The following is a 25,151-nucleotide window of genomic DNA, read 5'->3' as shown; positions in this document are numbered from 1 at the left end:
ATGGACTGGTTTGATCTTGCAGTCCAAGGGACTCTCAAGAGCCTTCTCCAACACCACAGTTCAAAAGCATCAATTCTTCAGCACTCAACTTTCTTTATAGTCCAACTGTCACATCTGTACATGACTACTGGAAAAACCAAAGGTTTGACTAGATGGACCTTTGTTGGCAAAGTAATGTCTCTGCTTTTGAATATGCTGTCTAGGTTGGTCATACCTTTTCTTCTAAGGAGCAAGCGTCTGTTAGTTTCAATAAAGTTAAAAGACTGAAAAAACACAGAGGGTGACTGTAAAGAAGGAATCATTTAAGTGAGAAATTAATATGAAAATGAGAAATTAATATGAATGATGCTTAAAAAAACATGTATTTGGAAATTAAATGTGCATGTGTAAGTGATGGATGTATCTAAGAAGCCATAACAAGGAAAATTAGAAAATGTTTATAATAGAATAAAAATAAAAGGAATAAAAATGAAAGGATAATTTATCAGATTTTGCTGCTCTGTGCAACTTCAATGTGGAATCTTGAATAAGTTATGAAAAAAAAAATGGACACGCATAAAATTTTGTGAAATTTGAATAAAATCTTTGCTTCAGTTAATAATACTGTATCACATGTTAATTTTCTGTTTTTTTTTTTTTGTATCATACTATTTCTTTATATTCTCAGAATTGGACTGAAAATGTCAAGCCTCATTCAAATTGAAAAAAACATCACAAAGATAATAAACTTTATAGACTTTTAGCAGTAATACTAGATGTGAGAGTAAGTGGAACTATATCAAAATTTTGAGTGAATATAAGTTAGAAATCTAGGATTCCATTCATGCTTAAGCAAACAACTAGAACCAAAATGTCATAAATTTAAGCAAAAATTCATAAGTTTCTAAAATATATATATTATACATATTTCACTTTTTCTATTTCATGTTCAGTGCTTCCATTTTGTTTAAATGCTTTCCAGTTTCTCCCTCTTATTTTTTGTTGTTCTTTCTCAAGCCTTTTTTGAGTGCATTTAAATAAAATGGGAGCACTGATTATGAAATAGAAAAAGTGAAACAAACTAGATAAAAGTAAAAAGTCATACTGTAGTACAGTTATTTTTAAATAGGGCTGTTTATTAGACTCACATCTGAAGCTTTGTTAAAAAAAACAATTCCTTGGCATTTGTATTTTACAAAATATTTCAAGATAATTCTAATATGTATCTGGATTTTAAAAAGTGATTGCAGGTTTTTCTATTAAATGGTAGTTTCAGTGATACAGAATTTATTATTTTCTGTTGACCAGTCATGATACAATGGTGTTAAAATGAATAATAGTTACATAATCACAGTAGTAAAAAATATTTTATCAGTTTTCATGATCAATAGCCAGATAAAAAATAAAAGATAATTTACAATTGCAAGCTATAATGGCAACATGATTAACCTAACGATATAAAATACTTACATACAATTTGAGGGGTTAAATAGAGTGATGTGGTAATTGAAAGTGCATACTTCCAAATGGATGTGCATACTTCCAGGTGTTTTCATCTACCCAGCCAGTCTGTGTTTTTTGGTGGTGCATTTAATCCATTTACATTTAAGGTAACCATCGATATATATGATCCTATTGCTCTTTTCCAAATTGTTTTGAGTTTATTTTTTGTAGGTCTTTTCCTTCTCTTGTTTTTTCTCCTTAGAGGAGTCTCTTTCTCATTTTATATCCTGCTGTTCCCTTCTGCCTTGTTCCTTTTGCATTTTATATCATGCCATTCCCTTCTGATTTCTATTGAGAAATCAGCTGATAACCTTATGGGAATTCCTTTGTATGTCATTTTTCATTTTCCCCTTGTATTTAATTTTTGTTATTTTTATTGCTATGTGTCTTAGTGTGTTCCTCCTTGGGTTTACCCTGCCGGCAAGTCTCTGTTCTTCCTGGACTAGGTTGAATTTCTCCTTTTCCATGTTAGGAAAAATTTCAGCTGTTATCATTTTAGACATTTTCTCAGATGCTTCCTCTCTTCTCCTTTTGGGACCCTTATAATATGAATGTTGGTGTGTTTAATGTTGTCCCAGAGGTCTCTTTGACTGTCTTCATTTTTTTGTTGTTGTTGTTCTTTTTTCTGTATTCTGTTTTGTGGCAGTGAGAGCCACCATTCTGTCTTCTAGACCAATTTCCTCTTCTTCTGCCTGTTGTTCTGCTATTGATTCCTTCCACTGTATTGTTCATCTCTGTTTGTTCTTTAGTTATACTTGGTCTTTGGTGAACATTTCTTATATCTTCATTCTTTTTCCAAGATCTTGGATCATTTTCACTATCATTATTCTGAATTCTTTTTCTGGAAGGTGCTTATTTCCCCCCCTTTTAGTTGTCTTCCTGTGATTTTATCCTGTCCCTTCATCTGGGACACACTTGGCTGCATTTTCACTTTGATTAACTTTCTGTTATGTGGTTTTTCTTCTGGTGGTTGCAGGATTGGAGTTTTCCTTGCTTCTTCTGTCTGCTCCCTGGTGGATAAGGCTAAGAGGCTTGTGTAAGCTTCCTGATGGGAAGGACTGGTGGTGGGAAAAACTGGATCTTGCTCTGGTGGGCAGGGTTGTGCTTAGTAAAACTAATCTGGGGACTTCCCTGCTGGTCCAGTGGTTAACACTTCGCCTTCCAATGCACAGGGTGCAGGTTTGATCCCTCGTCGTGGAGCTAAGATCCCATATGCCCTATGGCCAAGAAACCAGATCATAAAAAGCAGAAGCAATATTGTAACAAATTTAATGAGGACTTAAATTAAGAAAAAAACAAGTAATCCAGTTGTCTGCTTATGGGTAGGGTATTGCACTCCCTCTTTGTTAGTTGTTTGGCCTGTGGCAACCCAGCCCTGGGGTCTATAGGTTCTATGGTAGGGTTAATGATAACCTCAAAGAAAGCTCACCAAGGGGCACCTCCCAGGACTACTGTTGCCAGTGCCTGTGGCCAGCCACTGTTGACCCATACCTCCATAGGAGACCCTCCAACACTAAGTAGGTCTGGTTCAGTCTCCTGTAGAGGGTCACTGCTCCTTTCCCGTGGGTCCTGGTGTGCTCAAGATTTTGTTTATGGCCCCCAAGTCGGTGTCTCTGTTTCCCAGAGTCCTGTGGAAGTCCTGTAATCAAATCCCACTGGCCTTCACAGTCAGATTCTAGGGGGATTTCTAGTCCCTTTGCTGGGTCCCCTGGCTGGGAAGCTTGATGTGGGGCTTGTATTATTGTTCTCCAGTTTGTGGGTGGCCCACCCGGTGGGTATGGGATTTGATTTTATAATGATCACATTCCTTCTACTGTCTTGTTGCAGCTTCTCCTTTGTCTTTGGATGTAAGGTATCTTCTGTGGTCCGTTCCAGCATCCTCCTGTCAATGATTGTTCAACAGCTAGTTGTGATTTTGATGCTCTCACAGGAGGAGATGAACACATGTTCTTACACGCAGCCATCTTGAACCCCTAGATAGCTGTGTAGATGTCCTCTCATTGTTATGTTCAAATTGTATTAAAATAGTAATTATCTTTCTGTCAGAAGCTTTGATTAGGCTCCTGTGGGTGTTTAGAATTCTGATTTGCGTGAAATTGGTTTAGTGGGCCAGAATCAGTATTTTTAATAAAAATTGAAATAAAATGGAAAAGGGAACAATAAAATGTATTACATGCAGTAAGACAAAATTGTTTCTTGAAAACTTTGTTTCTCTCTATGTGTGTGTGTATTCCCTATACTTGCATACCAGGTTGCAATGTAAAATATATTTCTTACAATGAGTTTGAGGTTAAAAAAAAAGTTTCAGAAATATCTTTATAAAGTAAACAAGGCATTCTAGTAGAGAGTGTGATACTGAAATTAGTAGTATTTATGGAAGGTTGAATTTTATGAGATCTCCTGTTTACATGAAAAAAATCTAATCATTCTTAAATAATAATCACTCAGGGGCTGCCCACACCACTTTTATTCACATTGTTTAAAAGCTTTTTCTTATATTGAACTGATATTAATCCCATTTTTGAATAACATCCATTTATTGGTTTGAATAATAAGCTCTTCAGTCTCACTTATTCTAGACCAAGAATCAGCAACGTATGTCTTCCAGGCCAAATCCAGCTTGCCTCCTAATTTTGCAAATGAACATAGAAACATATTAGAACATAGAAACATCCATTCATTTATGTATGTATATGATTGCATTTTTGCTTCAGTGACAGTGCATGTGGTAATCTGCTCAGAAAATGATAGTCTAGGTATAGTGTATAGTTTTGGGCAAAATTTTCAAAGGTGTGTTCCTAAAAAACTGATTTCCTAAGATGATCCTCAGTGAAAGGATACGGCATAAAATAAGTTGGAAAACACTGTGTGATATCTCCTTAGGCATTTATAGTACTATAGAATATTAAATGCTTCAGAAGTTCCCAGTAAACGAACCTTTTTAGTATTATTTCCCATATATATTATGTGTGTGTGTCTATGTTTGTGTGTATACAGAGTGCAGAGTATCTATTAATTAAAATTTGTTGGCATTCTGAGGGACATAATAGAAAATGCTGGGTTAAGGAAGTATCTTAGTAAGGAGAGATTTAGATTCCACCAATTTAGAATTGGTGGAAGTATAGGTAGCCTCTATTAAAGAAAGCTTTAGGAGTTAATATTGCTCATGTTTTGATAATGTTTAAGAAGGTGGGGAAGTTATTACTCTATAAACTTAATTTTTATATCTACTGATTCCTCAAGAGTGGCTACCAAAATGAGTTGTGCCAATTCACTTTAATTATGAATTCTATGTAAATTTAAAGCTTGTTTACCTGATTTTTTTACTATCTGATGGATAAATTAATTTAGAAAAGAGGGACTATGGAAATGTTAGGAGCTATCAAGAATTAATGATCCAAGAAATTAAGATAAAATGTTTTCTAAAATTAGATTATAAGTAGAAATATTCGACCTGAGTTTAGTTCAGTTCAGTTTAGTTGCTCCGTCCTGTCTGACTCTTTGCGACCACATGGACTGCGGCATGCCAGGCCTCCCTGTCCATCACCAACTCCCGGAGTTTACTCAAACTCCCTGAGTTAAACAGTTCAGTTTATGCTCAAGTAAGGTTCTTTGTCCCACTCCAGTGTTCTTGCCTGGAGAATCCCAGGAACGGGGGATCCTGGTGGGCTGCTGTTTATGGGGTCACACAAAATTGGACATGACTGAAGTGACTTAGCAGCAGCAAGGTTCTTTGTGTGTTATTTTTTCTATTATAGTTTTTCTTTCCATTTCAAATGAAAGTGTGATCTTTAGTTGTGTTATATTAGTTTGTACTATTGCAAACTGAACATATTTTTTAGTAATTTTTTTTTATTGTTCAAAAAGTCATATAGATGTTGAGTAGAAAAGTTAATACAGTTTAATCCTAGGAGAATACAACTAAACAAAAATGTGGTGAAATATGGAAACAATCTGAATACTTACACTAAATCTTTGCATTTAAAATCTTCATCTTAATCAAACTATTGTCTAGGTATTTATTATAAGTTTAAATTGTCTTCTCTCCACAGAATCAAGTGACGGATACTAATAGAAAACTGCAACATGAGGGAAAGGAAGTAAGACCAGTTTACCTTTTGAAAAAATCTTCTCTGTTTCCTGTCATTCTCTTTGATGACTGTGTTCCTGATTTAGTGGTTTGAGACCATAAGCTGCATGTTGGAAGAACTTGGACATTATCATTGCTTCTCATGTTTGTCTGAAGTAAATGAATATAATCACTAGAAAGCTTAATGAGAGTATGTAGCCTTCCTTAGTTGTATTTTTAAATGACTTGAGTAGTCATATGGCCAATGCTGTTTCCTCTGCCTAGAATCTTCTTTCTCCAGTGTTTATGCACTTCAGATATTTGCTGATATGTTACCTCCTAATGAGGCCTTTGGAGAAGGCAATGGCACCTCTCTCCAATACTTTTGCCTGGAAAATCCCATGGACGGAGGAGCCTGGTAGGCTGCAGTCCATGGGGTCGCTAAGAGTCAGACACGACTGAGCGACTTCACTTTGACTTTTCACTCTCATGCATTGGAGAAGGAAATGGCAACCCACTCCAGTGTTCTTGCCTAGAGAATCCCAGGGACGGGGGAGCCTGGTGGGCTGCCGTCTATGGGGTTGCACAGAGTCAGACACGACTGAAGTGACTTAGCAGCAGCAGCAGTGACGCCTTTACTAACCAACTTATTTAGAATTGCAGTCTCACTTTCACCTTTTATTTTCTTTTTACCTTTCCTGCTTAATTTTTCTCCATTGCCCCTATCATGCTCTGATATTATATAGTTTTCCTTATATGTTTGTTTTTTTGGTCTCCTTCTAGTAGAAATTAAGCAAAGTCAGGATTTTTTTTTAAAATACACTGCCTATCCCCTCTACCTGCCTAAACAGTGACTGGCACAACATGAATATGCCATAAGTATTTGTTAAAAAAGTGAATCATTGATTCTATTAATTGATATATTCACCGTTTAAATCATAGTTTATAAGATCATTTGATGTCCATTTTCTCACTTAATCCTCATGGCCGACCTATGACAAAATTAGGACCAGTATTTTATTGACTAGGAAAATAAAACAGATGATTTACAAAAGTTTACATAGTAATTGATATGGCTGAGACTAATATCCAAGTTTTCTGACTTACAGTCAATTAATGTTGTCTGTATCATGTACCTTCCTTATTGCCTAATACTTATTTAATGTTTAATAATCTTTAAGATTAGCCTTTGATTGTCTTATCAGTAACTTAATCATGACCACTTCTCTCTCTCTCTTTTTTTTGGGGGGGAACATAGTATTTAAGTAGCTAACATTTTTAGGTATGGATATGGGATGAATTCTATAAGAGGCCATATAGGTTATTGCTTTTTAAAAGTTTGTCTCTCATATTTTAAGTTTTTGCAAAGAGCACAGTTTCTTCTAGTTGTATTGTCTATCGCTTCAGATGGAAGACTTTTTAAAACTCTATGAGAAAATAAGTACTGCATAAGTACTTCACTAAACTGGAATTCTTGGAAAAGCCACAACTTCTAAGTGTGTGGTTTATTCTCTATTAAAATAGAGATTTAGTTAAAGATTATTTTCAAGATTCATTTGAAGCTGTATAAGAAGGACTGTTTTCCTCTAGGCATCTGGCACTGATGAAAGAAATATAGGATCTTCTTAGATTGATGAAATCATAAATCATGAAAAGTCTGAATAGGGTTTGGAGCAAATCTGCAAGTCTTTTCTTTTTTCCTGGATAGCCCCTGAATTTTAAGGTTTCATTTAACCTAGCCTTTCCTATTGTAGTGTGTATGCATCTTGGGGAGAAAGGGGGAAACCATGCAGGGATGTTTTACTGGTTGAGAAAGGCAGTTCCTTAGTCCACTTGGAGGTCTTACTATGAAACTGTCTGGGATGTTCTGATGAATTGAACATAGGGTGGAAAATGTGACTGAAAGCTTTTTATTTACAGCTGTTGGCATAATTCAGTTTTTTTTCCCTCTTGGCAAGCTGGTGATAGCAATGGAAGAGCTGAAGCAGTGTCGGCTACAACAGAGAAATATTTCTGCCACTGTTGATAAATTAATGCTGTGTCTTCCAGGTGAGAAACTGGATATAGAGTAGAATTCTTGATGCAGTTTCTTTAGCTTTAATTAATCTTTCACTTTCTCTAAATTATTCTAATGTGCTCTTTTTCCCTTCTCTTTAAAGTTCTGGAGATGTATAGTAAACTGCGGGACCAGATGAAAACTAAAAGGTAAGTTTTTTTAAAATTGAATACTTTGTGTTATCTAAAATTTGTTATTTAGAATTCTTTTAAAAAGTCCATATTTAGAATAACCTTTCAAAAATAACTAAGTCCATAAGACATCTTCTCTAGCCTTTTGTATATCTATTGATTCATCCTGAGAGTTATTATTTACATATGCTAGTGGTATGCTGATGTATTTTGTCATGTATTATGTTTAAGAAAAAATACTACACATAGTTTGATTTTTAGAAGACCCAGTTTTTTAGGGGAAAAGCATATAACTGTTTTAATGATAGTTAATTTCAGAAATATGCTTTGGTTTAGAAAAAATAATTACTGGTTCTGGAGGTTCTCCATTGAAACAGAACCAATAATGTGTATATCTGTGTGTGTGTGTGTGTGTGTAGAGAGAGAGAGAGATTGATTTTCTTTTTTTAGCAAATTGGTTCACATGATTATGGAGGCTGGCAACTCCAAAATCTGCCTAGTAGATTAGTAGGCTAGTTAGTGTCAGGGAAGAGTGAATACTATTGCCTGAGTCTGAAGACAGTCTGCTGGCCAAATTCCATCTTCCTCTGGGGAATTTAGTCTTTTTTCTATCAAGGCGTTTAACTGGTTTAATGAAGCCCACTCACATTATGCAGACTATTCTTCTTTACTCAAAGTCTACAGATTTAAGCACTGATAATCTTGTGTCAGCTTAAAGCTCAACATTCAGAAAACGAAGATCATGGCATCTGGTCCCATCACTTCATGGGAAATAGATGGGGAAACAGTGGAAACAGTGTCAGACTTTATTTTTCTGGGCTCCAAAATCACTGCAGATGGTGATTGCAGCCATGAAATTAAAAGACTCTGACTCCTTGGAAGAAAAGTTTTGACCAACCTAGATAGCACATTGAAGAGCAGAGACATTACTTTGCCAACAAAGTTCCGTCTAGTCAAGGCTATGGTTTTTCCAGTGGTCATGTATGAATGTGAGAGTTGGACTGTGAAGAAAGCTGAGCGCCAAAGAATTGATGCTTTTGAACTGTGGTGTTGGAGAAGAGTCTTGAGAGTCCCTTGGACTGCAAGGAGATCCAACCAGTCCATTTTGAAGGAGATCAGCCCTGGGATTTCTTTGGAAGGAATGATGCTAAAGCTGAAACTCCAGTACTTTGGCCACCTGATGCGAAGAGTTGACACATTGGAAAAGACTCTGATGCTGGGAGGGGTTGGGGCAGGAGGAGAAGGGGACGTCAGAGGATGAGATGGCTGGATGGCATCACCGACTCGATGGATGTGAATCTGAGTGAACTTCGGGAGTTGGTGATGGACAGGGAGGCCTGGTGTGCTGTGATTCATGGGGTCGCAAAAAACAAACTTCTGTGTCAACTTCTCTAAATTAACAAATAGTAACAATTCTGGTTTTAATTCATATATATGTATGTATATATAATTTGTGGCATATATAAACATATGTGATCAGAGAGAGGTAAAGATGTACATTTTAAGAAATTCAGGTAGATAGAACTCATCCCCTTCCTCAATCCTCTTCCTTTCCTTTCTCCTTTGAGGAAACCAGTATCATAAATCTGGTATTTCCTTCTAGTCCATGTTTTTAATGTCCAAAAATCATATTGTATTTTAAAAAGCATTTACATGAATAGTTCTGGTCTTTGTTTTTTTGAGATTCATTCATTCATTCAATAGAAATGAATTGAGTACCTACTCTGTTGCTAGGCATTGCTTTTAGTGTTGGGGACATAGCTCTGAAAAAAATAGACAATAATATCTGCAATCATGGGCTAACATACTAGTGGAGAGCTTTTTAAAACTTATGTATAGAGATCTAGTTCGCTTATTTTAATTGCTTGATAGTAGTTCATTATATGGACAATCTGCATTTTTCCTCTTAGTTCAAGTGCTTGTCATAAGTACTATTGACCAGTATTTCCAGTTCAACCTTTTTCTGGTGCATAAAGTAGAATTATATTTTGGGGGCTCCCTTAAGCTATATCAACACCACATACAGAGTTGCCCTCCTGTATGGTATCCTCCTTAATCTGCTTGGGCTCTAATACCCAATGTTATGCTTCTGTGCTGCCTGAATGCCCTTCTCATTCCTGTTTGGCCCTGACACAGCTGCCTTCCTATACATACAGTCTTACCACACTAGGTCCCTCGTATCCCATCCCTCTTACCCCTTATCCACCAGTACATGAATGCTCTGATTTATTTGGATCTTCTTTAACTGTTTTCTGCTTTTTTAGTGAACAAGTCTTATATATCTTATATCATATTTATCCCTAATTATTTTATATTTTTTGATGCCTATTTTCAATGTTGTTACTTTTTAAGTTTTAATTTTCAGTAATTTATTACTAGTATACTATTAAATTTGTGTATTTATCTTTTATTCTGCAATCTTATTAAATCATATACTAATTCTAGGAGCTTTTTTGAATTTTCTATGTAGCTGATTATCTTATCTGCAAATAAAAATAGGTATATTTTTTTCTTTCCAATTGGGATGCTTTCTTTTTTGGTTTGGTTTCCTTGTCTTGCTGAACTAGTTAGAGCCTCTGAAAGTGAAGTGAAGGTGAAGTTGCTCAGTCATGTCTGACTCTTTGCGACCCCATGGACTATACTGTCCGTGAAATTCTCTAGGCCAGAATACTGGAGTGGGTTGCTGTTGCTGTCTCCAGGGGATCTTCCCAGCCCAGGGATAGAACCCAGGTCTCCTGCATTGCAGGCAGATTCTTTACCATCTGAGCCACAAGGGAAGCTGGTTAGAGCCTCTGCTGCTGCTGCTGCTGCTGCTAAGTCACTTCAGTCGTGTCCGACTCTGTGCGACCCCATAGATGGCAGCCTACCAGGCTCCCCCGTCCCTGGGATAAGGCTAGATATCTTTGTCCTGTTCCTGATCTTAGAGGGAATGCATTTAACCATTAAATCATATATTAGGTGTAATTTTTGGTACATGTAATTTATAAGGTTGAAGAAGTTTGCTTTTATTTCTAGTTCTTGAAACTTTCTATTAGGAATGAATATTGGTTTTGTCAAATGCTTTTTCTATGTAAATGAGATGATCATCATGCGTGCTAAGTTGCTCCAGTTGTGTCTGACTCTTTGCGACCCTGTGGACTGTAGCCCACCAGGCTTCTTTGTCCATGAGGATTCTCCAGGCAAGAATACTGGAGTTGGTTGCCATGCCCTCCTCCAAGGGGATCTTCCCAGCCCAAGGATAGAACCTGCATTGGCGCCAGCATTGGCAGGCAGGTTCTTTACCACTAGTGCCAGGTGATCATACGTTTCTTAAAAAATGCTTTTAGTTTCTTAATATGATGATTTATATTGAATATTAAATGTTAAACTTGCATTCATGGAATAAATCCCACTTGGTCATGATATACTGTCCTTTTTAATGTGATGTGGTATTTGATTTGCTAAAATTTTGTTAAGGATTTTTATATCTGTGTTCATGAGAAATGTTTATCTGTGGTTTCCTTTTTGTGTTATATCTTTTTGGAATCAGATTCATGCTAGCCTTGTGAATAACGTGGAAATTTTCCTGTCTTTGATTTTCTGGAAGAATTTGTATAGTATTAATAATTATTTTCCTTAAACATTAATACTTGGTAGAATCTACCATTGAAACCACTTGACCCAGGAGATTTGCATGTTTTTGGTAAGAAAGTTGTTAACTACAGATTTAATGTAAAAATAAATACATGGCTGTTTGCATTTTGTGTTTCTTGAGAAAATTTTGTTTATTTGTATCTTTCAAGTAATTTGTCCATGTTATCCAAATTGTTGAATTCATTGACAAAAATTGTTAATTGTATTACTGTATTATTTTAACATGTAGAATCTATAGTGATACTTTTTCTTTGATTACTTATGTTGATGATTTGTCATTTCTGTCTGTCTCTCATTATTTTGGCTAGTTGTTTGTCAATTTTATTTATTTTTTGAAGATAGCATCTTTAGGTTTTATTGTTTTTTTTTCCCTTATTTTTCTGTTTTACTGATTTTTGATATGAGGAGAAGGGGACAACAGAGGATGAGATGGCTGGGTGGCATTACCGACTCAATGGACATGAGTTTAGGTAAACTCCAGGCGTTGGTGATGGACAGGGAGGTCTGGTGTGCTGCAGTCCATGGGGTCACAAAGAATCAGACACGACTGAGCGACTGAACTGAACTATTTCCTTTCTCCTATTTAATTGGGATCTAATTTGCTCTTTTTTGGGGGTTGAAGTATAATTGATTTGCAATGTATTAGTTTTAAGTGCACAGCAAAATGATTCAGTCATACACACACACGCACACACGCACATGCCTGGCTTGCTGCAGTCCATGGGGTTGCCAAGAGTAGGACACGACTGGGCGACTAAATAGCAACTCTCTCTATATCTACCTGTCTATCTCACATCTTCTTTATCCATTCATCTGTTGATGGACACTTGGGTTGCTTCTGTATCTTGGCTGTTGTAAATAATTTGTTCTTTTTTCTAGCTTTTTCAGGTGGAAGCCCAGGGCATTGATTTTGGTTCTGTTTTCTAATGTAGCTAGTTAAAGCTATACATTTCTCTTTAACAGTGCTTTAACTGAATCTTACATGTTTTATAATGTTGCAGTTTTTTTTTTACATTTATTTAAAATATTTTCTAATTTCTGTTGTGATTTTAAAAATTTATTTCACAGACTATTTAGAAGTTCACTGGTTAATTTCTAAATATTAGGGGATTTTCCTGATGTATCAAAATTGATTTATATTTTAGTTCATTGTGTTCATAAATGTAAAATGTATGATTTCAATCTTTTATATTTTTTGAGACTTGTTTTATGGCCCAGTTTTATGGTCTGTTTTGGTGAAAATGACATATACACTTTAAAATAATATATATTGTTATTGAGAAGAGCATCTCTAAGTATCATTTAGACGTACTGGTTGATAGCACTGTGCAGCTTTTCTACATCCTGATGATTTTGTATTTGTTATTTGCTGACAGGGGAGTGTTGAAATTACCTATTATGACTGGACTTACATATATGTTCTTTTTATTCTTTCAGTTTTTTCAGTGTATATTTTGAGGTTCTCTTATTGGTTGCATACACATTAAGCATTTTTTTATCTTCTTTATAAGGACCCATTTATTATTATGGAAAGTTCTTCTTCATCCCTGGTAATATTTTTTTCTGAAATGTATGTTGTTTGGTATTAATATAGTCAGCCACTGCTGCTATCTTTTTGCTTAATTTTTACATTGCCTATTTTTAATATACATTTTTCTAAAATATTTTTAACAGCCTCACTGAGACATAGTTCATATACTTTTCACTTCATTTATTTAAAACATACAGTTCAGTGGCTTTTAGTATATTCAGGGTTGTATGACCATCATCACAGTCAATTGTAGAATGTTTTTATTCTTCACAAAAGAAACTCTGAGCCCCTTGGCCATCAGTGTTCAATTTTTTCCTGTCCCCTGCCTCCCTTGCCAGCTACTGGGAATCACTGGTCTGTTTTCTGTTTCTTCATATTTACTTATTCTGGACATTTCATATAAATGGAATCATATAATATATGATTTTTTGTGATTGGCTTCTTTCATTTAACATAATGTTTCCCAGGTTAATCCATGCTGTACCATATATCAGTACTTTATTTCTTTTTGTTGCTGAATATTCCATTGCATGGATGTACCACACTTTATTTATCCATTCATTAGTGGATGAGCATTTGGGTTGTTTAAGTTTTAGGGTTTTACAATAATGCTTCTGTGCATTTTTGCTTACAATTTGTTGTGTGGAAATATGTTTTCATTTCATTTCTCTTGGCTTTCTTGGAATGAAATTTTGCTGGATCATGGTAATTCTGTGTAATTATTCAAGGAACTGCCAGATTTTTCTCCAAAGCAGCTGTGCCATTTTGCCTTACCCCCAGCAGCATATGAGGATTTGATTTTCTATACATTCTACCAAGACTTATAATTGTCTTTTGATGATGTCTATCTTGGTGAGTGTGAAATGGTATCATATTGTTTACCTTCATTTTTGAAATCTATCTTTGATGGATATATAATTCTAAGTTTATAGATTCATTTGTTCTTGAGATATCTTTTTTTTTTTGTCTTCTGGCTTATATAATTTCTGAGGAAAAAGTATATGAACAGCTTTTTTTGGTCACTCTCCTTATTGTGTCTTTTCTCCAGCTATTTTAAGACTTTGGTCTATAAAATTTGTTCTCAGCAATTTGATTTTGATATGCTTTTGTATAAATATGTATGTATGCATTCATGTATGTGTGTATTTATCCTGCTTGTGGTTTAGTTTCTTGGTTTTGCAAGTTTGATTTTCATAAAATCTGAAAGATGTTCGGATACTATTTTTCCAAATATTATTTTTGGTCCCATTTCCATCCTCAATCTGAGATTTCAGTTTTATCTATGTTGGACAACTTCACAAAATCCCATAGGTGATTTGAGGATCTTCTTTTTTTCCAATCTTTTTTCTCTGTACTTTATATGGGATAGGTTTTATTGCTGTGCTCTTTTTCATTGTCAAATCTTTTAATTTCATCCAGTGAAATTTTCATTTCAGATGATATATTTTTCATCTTTAGGAGTTTCATTTGGTTTTTTATGTTTATTTGTTATTTTACATCTTTTAAAAATACATGTTACAGTGCTCTAATTTCTCTGTTTATGTACTTCTTTGCTAGTGCTGTCATTTTTGGTATTTTGGATTTCTCTGAAGATTGTTTTTCCTAATTATAGGTCAATTTTTTGTTCTTTTCATGTCTTGTAAGTTTTGATTAGATAATGGCCATTATATTATGTTGCTGAGTATTTGAATTTTGGGAGACTTTTCTTTCTTACAGGATATTGGTTTTTGTTTTGGCAAATAGTTTAGTTGTTTGCAGATCCATCTGAATCGCAGTCTCATCAGACCCCATTTTTAAGCTCAGCTAACTTTTCCTTTTGGGGCTTCCCTGGTGGCTCAGCTGAAAAAGAATCCACCTGCAATGTGGGAGAACTGGGTTTGATCCCTGGATTGGGAAGGTCCTCTGGAGAAGGGAAAGGCAATTCACTCCAGTATTCAGGCCTGGAGAATTCCATGGACTTTATAGTCCATGGGATCGTGAAGAGTTGGACATGACTGAAAGATTAAGCACAACTTTTTATTACAGGGGTTGCTTGGAGTAGTATTCATCTTCTTTGAAAAACTCTGAAATCCCAAGGGCTCTGCACTTGGGCTCTTCAGAGTTCAAATGTTTTCTCTGCTTTGTCTGAGCTCCTTGGAGTATTTCTCTTACATCTCCCTTCTGTCTGTCTCTCCTTCCTTGTTCTTCCTGTCTTTCGTTCCCTTCCTTTTTTTTTCCTTTTCCTTCCCTCCCATTTTTATTCCTGTTTGTGCAGAATTTTACTTTTGCTATGCCTGGCCTAGTACTCAGCAAAGGCTCAAGGGAACTCTTGTATAAATTTCTGCACTTCTTTCTGCATTGCTTCGCTTTTTTGAGGAAATTCTGCACAACCTTAAGGTGTATCATTATTCCTGAACTGCATCTCTGATGCTAACTCTGCTAAGTTGTTGGGCTCTGTTTGAGTTTTCTCTGACTGTGTCCATGATCTAGAAATCACATTCAGGTAACTGTTAAATTCACCTTGTTTGTTTTCCTTTTTTCAGAGACCACAGTTTTGTGTTATTTGATGTTCACAGTCTGAAAGCAGTTGTTTTATGAATTTTAGCTAGTTCCCAGGTGGTGTTAGTGGTGAAGAACCCTCCTGCCAATGCAGGAGGCATAAGAGGCATGAGTTTAATTCTTGGATAGGAAAGATCTCCTGAAGAAGGGCATGGAAGCCCACTTCAGTGCTCTTACCTGCAGAATCCCATGGCAGAGAAGCCTGGTGGGCTACATTCCATAGGATTGCAAAGAGTTGGACATGACTGAAGTGACTTAGCACACACGTAGCTGGTATTTTACTTCTTAAGAGCAGAAGTGTGTTCTCTTCCTTGTTATTCCTTCATGACTAGAAGCTTAGTTACTTTTTTTAAAGCTATAAATACTGATTATAATACTAGGTTTTGTGCTCCTTGAGGAAAGCCATCTGACCATCTTTCTATCATTAGCTCACCGAAGGAATTAAGTATTTTTATTAATGATCTTTAATTAGGAAAGACAACAGTGTTTTCTGTGGTGAAAGCTTTTATTTCATATTCTTATCATACTCTGAATTAAAATTCTCATGGGTAGTTGTGATCCACTTTACAAGATCACTTATTAGAAATTTAACACCTGTCATTTTGAAAGAGTGCCATGTGCTGTGCTGTGCTTAGTTGCTCAGTTGTGTCTGACTCTTTGAGACCCCATGGACCATAGACCACCAGGCTCCTCTATCCATAGGGATTCTCCAGGCAAGAATACTGCAGTGGGTTGCCATGCCCTCCTCCAGGGGATCTTCCCAACCCAGGGATCGAACCCAGGTCTCCTGCACTGCAGGCAGATTCTTTACTGTCTGAGCTACCGTGGAAGCCCAAGAATGCTGGAGTGGGTAGCCTATCCCTTCTCCAAGGGATCCTCCCAACTCAGGAGTGGAACCGCGGTCTCCTGAATTGCAGACAGATTCTTTACCAACTGAGCTACCTGGGAGGCCTGAAAGAGTTCCATACTATGGCAAAAAAGTACCAAAATTTCATTTGCCTATAATCAACATTCCTCTTTTTAGAATAGCATTCAATCATGTCTAAGTTATTCTGACCTTAAGTTATCCAGTTTTTAGAATTATTTTGACTTCATTTCGTGCCTCATTTTTAAAACAATTTTTTGCTTTTATTTCATTTACCTTCTTTCTGCTCACATCTCTACTGGGGAATCTGCATAAAGTGGGGAGAAGGGGAGAACTAGCACACATGCAAATGAAACTTAGGAATTGGCTTTTGATTCCATTTTAGTAATGTTTAGAGGTTGTCAAAAGTAATGTCAAAGTTGTGTTCTAGATTTCCATGGCCCCTGGAAATAGAATTTTATTCTTTTGTTGTCTGGTATAGAGGAGTTTAATTGGAGGATCATGGAAATTTGAATGAATGCTATTGATCTATTATTGATGAAATATGAATATGTTAGGGAAAGGACAATGGAGAAATAAAGTAGTATTCTTTATTGCCAGAAATCACTGGATTTTATACTAATTAGCCTTGAAAAATGTGGCGTTATTTGACAGACCAGATGTTTCCAGCATATAGCCATGTGTCTCATCAGTGAATGTGCCTGTGTCCGCAGGCAACATTGTTAGATTTTTCTCATTCTGTAAACAGTGTTCCAAAATATAACTAGACCCTAAAGTGTGTTTATCTTTTGGCTTAATTTCTGAGTTTATATCCATTCTAAAGTTTCTCTCTAGAGGAAATGCATTTTATTGCACATAGCTCTTCATACCTAATTGTAGTATAAACACCATTATGTTTACACTAAACCATGTAAATTGTACTGTTTTTGAGTCTGTAACATTTTGATAAAAGCAACCATTTCAGGTTAAGCTATATTTGTAGTTTTATTTCTAAATTTAGGGGAAATAAATTTCTTCCCTTCATTTATTTGGATTAAAATTTTGATTTTTGGAACACAGGAAGGGAAAACATAAACAAACAAAACAAGTAAATCCAACCTCTAGACTTTAGTGTTTGTGGTATTAAGTGCATTGGAGTAAAAAGAGTTTAAATATCTACCATGAAATTCATTCTTAAAACCTAAAGTAGAACTAGAAGTCTTTCATTTAAAGGATCAGAACTAAGTTTTTCCTCAGTTCAGTTCAGTCGCTTAGTCATGTCCAACTCTTTGCGACCTCATGGACTGCAGCACGCCAGACTTCCCTGTCCGTTACCAACTCCTGGAGCTTGCTCAAACTCATGTCCATCGAGTCGGTGATGCCATCCAACCATCTCATCCTCTGTCGTCCCCTTCTCCTCCTGCCTTCAGTCTTTCCCAGCATCAGGGTCTTTTCTAATGAGTCAGTTCTTCGCATCAGGTGGCCAAAGTATTGGAGCTTCAGCTTCCGCATTAGTCTTTCAAATGAATATTCAGGACTGATTTCCTTTAGGATTGACTGGCTTGATCTCCTAGTAGCCCAAGGGTTTTTCCTGTACCAAGTATATTTTGGGAAATGCGGAAATTAAAAACATGAAGAAGAAATTTATTACCTTTAAGGTTTCTATCCAAAGGAAAGGAAAAATCACAGTTAACATTTTTGTATGTATTTTCCTAGTCATTTTCTATGTACTTGTTTGTGTGTGGGCTTATATTTAGTATATGTAGCCATACATAGATACATATACTTAATTTACACATATATATGTATTTGTAATTTTGAAAAACATGATTATACTTGTAAGTTCTATTTTTTGAATTAACTTTCATTCAACAATATTGTGAACATTTTGCTATTTTATTATTCTTTGGATATACATATACACTACATAGATATATCATAATCTGTTTAACCAATTCCTTGTTAATAGAATTCTAGTTTAGTATTTTATTTGCAAATATGAATAACTATAATTCAAGAGGCTTATACATATTTTTGTGCATCTAATTTTTTTTGGGTGGGGGGAAGAAATGCAACTGTTTAGAATATGTGTTTGGTAATATTTTTCACTGAAAACTTATATCAGTAATATAAATTTGTTTACCAGCAGGCTGTGAATTCTCATTTATTGAAACTTCTGATAATAATATCCATTACCCATCTGACACAATCATATTTTTGACTTTGATGTCTTCATATCAGTCCAACTTCTTTTTTCAGGTTTGCCTTTTGGGGTGCTCTTGTGACTTTTCTTTTGCTCATTGCTTTAAAAAAAACCCTCAAATTTATATGTTGCAAATAATCTGTACTAGGTTGTTGTTTCTTCTTTATTATTATGCTCTTTTTATATATACTTATTTGTTTTTGCTTAGTCAGCTGTATCAATCTTAGTTTTGTTTGTTCTCTAATGCTAATAGAAGCTTTCCTACCTAACAGGTAAATCTTGTCCCTATAATTATTATAAAATGTCCTTCTATGTTTCCAGCAATATTTGTTGTATATTAATATAGCCATTCAAACACTTTTATGTTTACATTTTGGGTATATATTATTGTAGCTTTTACTTTAACCTGTTTGTATCTGTGACTCTAAAGTGGGTTTCTTGTAGGCAACATATAGTTGGATCTGCTTTTTAAATCTGGTTTTGATTAGCAAGCTTATTAGTCCATTTGCCTTTAATATAATTATTAATATGGTTGGGTTTTATGCTCTATTTTTCATGTCTCTTTTGTTCTTATTTATCTTTTACCCCTTTGTTGTATTAAATATTTTGTAGTATACTATTTTAATTCTTCCATAAATTTTTGTGAAAAATTTATTTATTTATTTATTTAGACTGTGCTGGGTCTTCGTTGCTGTGCACAGCCTTTGCTGAGCACAGCTGTGGCGAGTGGGGGCTACTCCTCATTGTGGTGCGTGGGCTTCTCACTGCAGTCGCTTCTCTTATGGTGTACAGGCTTAGCAGTTGTGGCACACAAGCTTAGTTGCTCCAGTGCATGTGGAATCTTCCCGGACCAGGGACAGAACTGTGTCCCCTGCACTTGGAGTCAGAGTCTTAACCGCTGGACCACCAGGGAAGCACTGTAAATTTTTTAACAGCATATTTTTTGAGTTGCTTGTTTTTTTAGAGGTTACTCTATGGAGTATAATCTGCTTCTTTATTTGTCATATATTTTTTTAATATTCAGCAGATATTTATTGTTTCCTGTGTTCTTCTTTCTTTTTTTTTTCTGTGAATTCATGTTACTACTTGCTATCATTTCCTTTCTGACTTTCGTTAGTATTTCTTGTAAGGAAGATCTGTTAACAAGGAATTCTCTCAGTCTTTGTTTTTCTGGGAATATATTTCATTCATTTTTAAAGGCTAGTCATCAGCTAATGATTGGTCCTCGGTGCTCTAAGAAACTTGAGCCGATGAAAGTATCTACCCTTTGTCAGTGGATTTGTTTGTGGATTAGGGACTACATTAAAAATTCAGGCAGTTTTTAGCTTTGCTGAGCTTTTATATCCTTCTCCTAGGTGCAAGCCTGAAGCTTACTAGTCAGCCAGGGCTGTGTGTGGTGCTTAGGCCCTTTTAGGTGTTACCTGTGTTTGTGCACAGCCTCTGGGTCAGCTAGGGATATGCAGAGAGTTATCGGGTTATTCGTATTGCTGAAGCCTGGCTCGGAGAATTTTGAGCATTACTTTACTAGCGTGTGAGATGAGTGCAATTGTGCAGTAGTTTGAGCATTCTTTGGCATTGCCTTTCTTTGGGATTGGAATGAAATCTGACCTTTTCCAGTCTTGTGGCCACTGCTGAGTTTTTCAAATGTGCTGACATATTGAGTGCAGCACTTTCATAGCATCATCTTTTAGGATTTGAAGTAGCTCCACTGGAATTCCATCACCTCCACTAGCTTTGTTCATACTGATGCTTCCTAAGGCCCCCTTGACTTTACATTCCAGGATGTCTGGCACTAGGTGAGTGATCACACCATCATGATTATCAGGGTCAAAATTCTCTAAGCCAGGCTTCAGCAATACATGAACTGTGAATTTCCAGATATTCAAGCTGGTTTTAGAAAAGGCAGAGGAACCAGAGATCAAATTGCCAACATCCGCTGGATTGTTGAAAAAGCAAGAGAGTTCCAGAAAAACATTTATATCTGCTTTATTGACTATGCCAAAGCCTTTGACTATGTAGATCACAATAAACTGTGGAAAATTTTGAAAGAGATGGGAATACCAGACCACCTGACCTGCCTCTTGAGAAACCTGTATGCAGATCAGGAAGCAACAGTTAGAACTGGATATGAAACAACAAACTGGTTCCAAATAGGAAAAGGGGTACATCAAAGCTGTATATTGTTACCCTGCTTATTTAACTTATATGCAGAATACCTCATGAGAATCGCTGGGCTGAAAGAAGCACAAGCTGGAATCAAGATTGCTGGGAGAAATATCAGTAACCTCAGATATGCAGATGACACCACCCTTATGGCAGAAAGTGAAGAAGAACTAAAGAGCCTCTTGATGAAAGTGAAAGAAGAAAATGAAAAAGTTGACTTAAAGCTCAACATTCGGAAAACTAAGATCATGGCATCCGGTCCTGTCACTTCATGGCAAATAGATGGGAAAACAGTGGCTGACTTTATTTTTGGGGCTCTAAAATCACTGCAGATGATGATTGCAGCCATGAAATTAAAAGACTCTTACTCCTTGGAAGGAAAGTTATGACCAACCTAGATAGCATATTGAAAAGCAGAGACATTACTTTGTCAACAAACGTCTGTCTAGTCAAGGCTATGGTTTTTCTACTAGTCATGTATGGATGTGAGAGTTGGACTATAAAGAAAGCTGAGCACCAAAGAATTGATGCTTTTGAACTGTGGTGTTGGAGAAGACTCTTGAGAGTCCCTTGGACTGCAAGGAGATCGCACCAGTCCATCCTAAAGGAGATCAGTCCTGGGTGTTCATTGGAAGGGCTGATGTTGAAGCTGAAGCTCTAATACTTTGGCCACCTGATGCGAAGAGCTGACTCATATAAAAAGACACTGATGCTGGGAAAGATTGAGGGCAGGAGGAGAAGGGGACAACAGAGGATGAGATGGTTGGAATGCATCACCAACTCAATGGACATGCTGCTGCTGCTGCTAAGTTGCTTCAGTCATGTCCAACTCTGTGTGACCCCATAGATGGCAGCCCACCAGGCTCCCCCATCCCTGGGATTCTCTAGGCAAGAACACTGGAGTGGGTTGCCATTTCCTTCCCCAGTGCGTGAAAAGTGAAAGTGAAGTCACTCAGTCGTGTCGGACTCTAAGCGACCCCATGGTCTGCAGCCTACCAGACTCCTCCATCCATGGGATTTTCCAGGCAAGAGTACTGGAGTAGGGTGCCATTGCCTTCTCTTCAGTGGACATGAGTTTGGGTAAACTCCAGGAGTTGGTGTTGGACAGGGAGGCCTAGCGTGCTGTGGCTCATGGGGTCGCAAAGAGTTGGATACAACTGAGCAACTGAACTGAATTGAACTGATCAGGTTATTCTGCGGATCTCTTGTTTCTGACTTCCTTGTTAAGTTTTTGATTAGTCCTCTAGTCTGCAGTTTGTCCCAACCAAGATGAATATCGGGCCAGTAGATTTGGAAGTTCCCACCTCTTTTTTGTAACTGAGTTTGCTACTTTTCCTAACAGCGCTATTCAGTATAGGATTTTCATCCTCTGCTCCAAATCATGTCATCCCCTAATGGCAGAGAAGTTGCTCATTTTCCTGACAAGTTATAACCAAGTGATGTGATGAGGGAAAGTGAAGAGGATGATGGAGGTAGCCCCAGGCAAGAACAGCATTAAGTCCCTTTCTGTTTATCAGTTTTCATGAATAAACCCTTCTGAAGCTATTGTTCTACTTTCCAGAGTCCTTTCTAATTTCCAGAGTCTGAAATGGCTGTTTGCAAAGTTTTATCCAGGTTATATTTGCTTTTTGGTAAAAGATTTGCTAAGATCTTCTGTGTGCCACAGTTGAAAGTCTGTCCTTGGGTATTTTATTTTATAGGATGATTTTTATGGCACTGATAGGATAATTTTGTATTTCTCTTTATTTTCACTCTCTCTCTCTTTTTTAATCTCCTAGCTGTGGCCTTTATTCTTTATGTAATGAATTTCATTGGTGGATTTTCTATGTTTTCTGTATTCTTGAGATAAAATCTTTTTTGATTATAATTTATTAAGTCCTATAATACATATATTAGTTTTTAATAATTTGATATTTATTTTTCCACTGATGTTTTTATTGAATCAGTCCTGCATTTGTCTTAGTATAAGTGAAAACTAATTCAGGCTAGAAATTTTCCCTGAGGAATATATCTGTGGCCCTAAAGAAGACTGAATTGAGCTAAAGGCGATGCAATTCCTTTTATAGGCATTATCCTGCACTGAAAACTCTGGAGCATCTAGAGCATACCTATCTTCCTCAAGTCAGCCACTATCGATTCTGCAAGGTGATGGTGGACAATATCCCCAAGCTTCGAGAAGAAATTAAGGATGTGTCTATGTCTGATCTCAAAGACTTTCTGGAGAGTATCCGCAAACATTCAGACAAAATTGGAGAGACTGCCATGAAGCAAGTAGGTCTGGGGTTTATGATAGGCTGGCCAATGACTTTGCAAGTATTCTGTTACACAGGTTTCTTTTTGCTAAGTGTCTTAACTGTTTTTTGTCATTTTAGGGAAGTCCTTCATCTTTATGGGAACATGTGGTTTTAAAATATTTTTTATTTTCTTAACAGAGCAATGAATCATTTACCAGTATATTGTTTTGCTCTGTGAGTGCTCAGTAAACATTAATTGGCTGTTATGGTTTATGCTGTTGTTTTGAAAAGCTTTTTCTATTTTTTGAATACTTTTCTTGACTTTGGGTATGATTCAAAGCCCCAGGTTTTAAAAAGTACTACTTCTAGTTAATGAGCTAAATTGTGCTGCATATACTTCTGATTGATTATTTACTATGTAAGCAAATGTTATATATGAGTATTTCTGTAATTGTTATTTTGGATATCAGTGGGTATCGATGAAAAAAGGCCTGTTTGAAATGCTGTGATTTATGATCATAGAAAGGAATTCGCTTATAGCTTATTAAAAACTAACAAAGTATTTAGATTTTTTTCTTTTAGTATCTTCATCTCTAATTTATGAAAGTCACTCAGAACATCCAGAAGTACTTTGTTGTTCTGAATAAAGAACAGTAGTAATTTGCATTATTATTTGCTCTTTTGAAACTTAAGTCATGCTAATTTTATTAAAATTTCTCAGGATACCTTGATGTAACCTACAATAATAAGTAGTAGATTCATTTTTTTATGGGAAGTCTTTTTTGGTTCTATAAACAACGTTTCTTGAATAAGTCATTTGTAGTTCATATCATTCTGTGAGAAAGGAGGGAGCAGGTCATATTTTGGGTCAGATTTTTGGTCTCAGCTATTTTTTTAGGTATTTGATTCTGTAAAAGAGATCTGCCTGTTGGAAATCTATTTCCTAGAGAATACAGATATTCTTTTCCCCTTTCTCCTTTAAATTTTTTTATTATTCTACTTTGCAAAGTAGAAAGTTTATAACTAGTTGATGATAAACTTTGATGGAAATAATCATATCATGTCTTTTTATTTTTTTTTAGTGATGTAGAAAAAATTTAATCATTGGAAATATACTTTTGCTTTGCTCTGTATATTTTGAGTACAGGAATGAAAGTATCTTGTAAGGCAAGTCTTTATTGTGGTTGAAAATTTTTTACTAACCTTTCAAAATATTGAAGAATAGAGTTGCTTTTTCTAGGCCTTTGCTTGAGAAATTACTTTGGTTTTGAAGTAAAAGAGAAGATTCCATAAAGAGTATTATTATTTCATTTAATGAGATTATCTGTCTCTCCCCCTAATTATCTGAAGAAATTATGGCCTAGGGCAGGGAAGTGATTTGCTCGAGTTCAGTTGATAAAGGTCAGATCTTGTAGTATAGAATTCAGATTAGATTGAGATGAATTTATCTGCTGTGTCATTCAGTCTGTATAAACTATTAGTGTTGGCTGTATTTTTGTCATTTAAAGAAATAGTGATGAACTATTTTGTGAATTCAGGACTTTTTAATTAATTGATAACCCTTTATTCCTCCTATAATATTTTTCATCTCAAATATAGCTCTTATTGCATGTATTACTATCTTATGCTCTAAGAGCCTTGAGTAAGGATATCTTACACATTTAAAAATCTTCTGTAGTCCCTAAAAAGTAAGGAAAGTGGGAGGGAGAGAAACTACCACATATCCACATCCTTTGTACATGTAGGTGTTCAATAAATATTTGTTTGAATTCATGGATGTTGGATAAAAGGGAGAGGTTATGGTTTATTTCTCTCTTATGTCAAGTCCAAAATGATGTTTCTGATTTGTAATGGTTTTCTTTGCAATGGAGATTTAAGAAATGTCTCCATTATATGGCTCTGTCATTTTTAATATGGTTTTGAAGATTGCTGCAGAAGGGGAAAGACCAAAGAGTATTGGGTGTGGTAGGTTTTTTTTTTTTTAAAGAAGCTTGTTTATTTTGTTCTTAGCACACATTCTATTATTTATTTATCTTTTTGTTTGTTACTTTGGCTCTTCCCTGTGGCATGTGGGATCTTCGTTCCCTGACCAGGGATCAAACCCTCATCCGTTGCACTGGAAGTACAGAGTGTTAACCACTAGAGCACCAGGGAAGACTCTGTGGTAGGGTGTTTTGGGCTAGGCATGGGGGTGACACAGCATCACTACTACACTGATTTCATTGCCTAGAGCTTAAAAACATGGCCATACCAACCTGCAAGGGAGA

The 25,151-nt window shown here is 36.0% G+C and overlaps 1 protein-coding gene across 2 annotated transcripts in view; it reads left to right on the top strand.

The window, feature by feature from the left end:
* EXOC6B (exocyst complex component 6B) overlaps nt 1-25,151 on the top strand; it is a 708,301-nt gene that overhangs the window by 93,544 nt on the left and 589,606 nt on the right. For both annotated transcript variants that reach the window (XM_012173630.3, XM_060412346.1), the window contains 4 exons: nt 5,535-5,582; nt 7,510-7,600; nt 7,711-7,756; nt 22,717-22,921. In XM_012173630.3, the coding sequence (XP_012029020.2) occupies nt 5,535-5,582; nt 7,510-7,600; nt 7,711-7,756; nt 22,717-22,921 (390 nt within the window). The remainder of the gene's footprint in view (nt 1-5,534; nt 5,583-7,509; nt 7,601-7,710; nt 7,757-22,716; nt 22,922-25,151) is intronic.

The sequence above is a fragment of the Ovis aries genome, chromosome 3 (assembly GCF_016772045.2).
Source record: "Ovis aries strain OAR_USU_Benz2616 breed Rambouillet chromosome 3, ARS-UI_Ramb_v3.0, whole genome shotgun sequence".
Lineage (NCBI taxonomy): Eukaryota > Metazoa > Chordata > Mammalia > Artiodactyla > Bovidae > Ovis > Ovis aries.
Note: the sequence above shows the minus strand (reverse complement) of the source record. Positions and strands in the feature narration are given on the sequence as shown.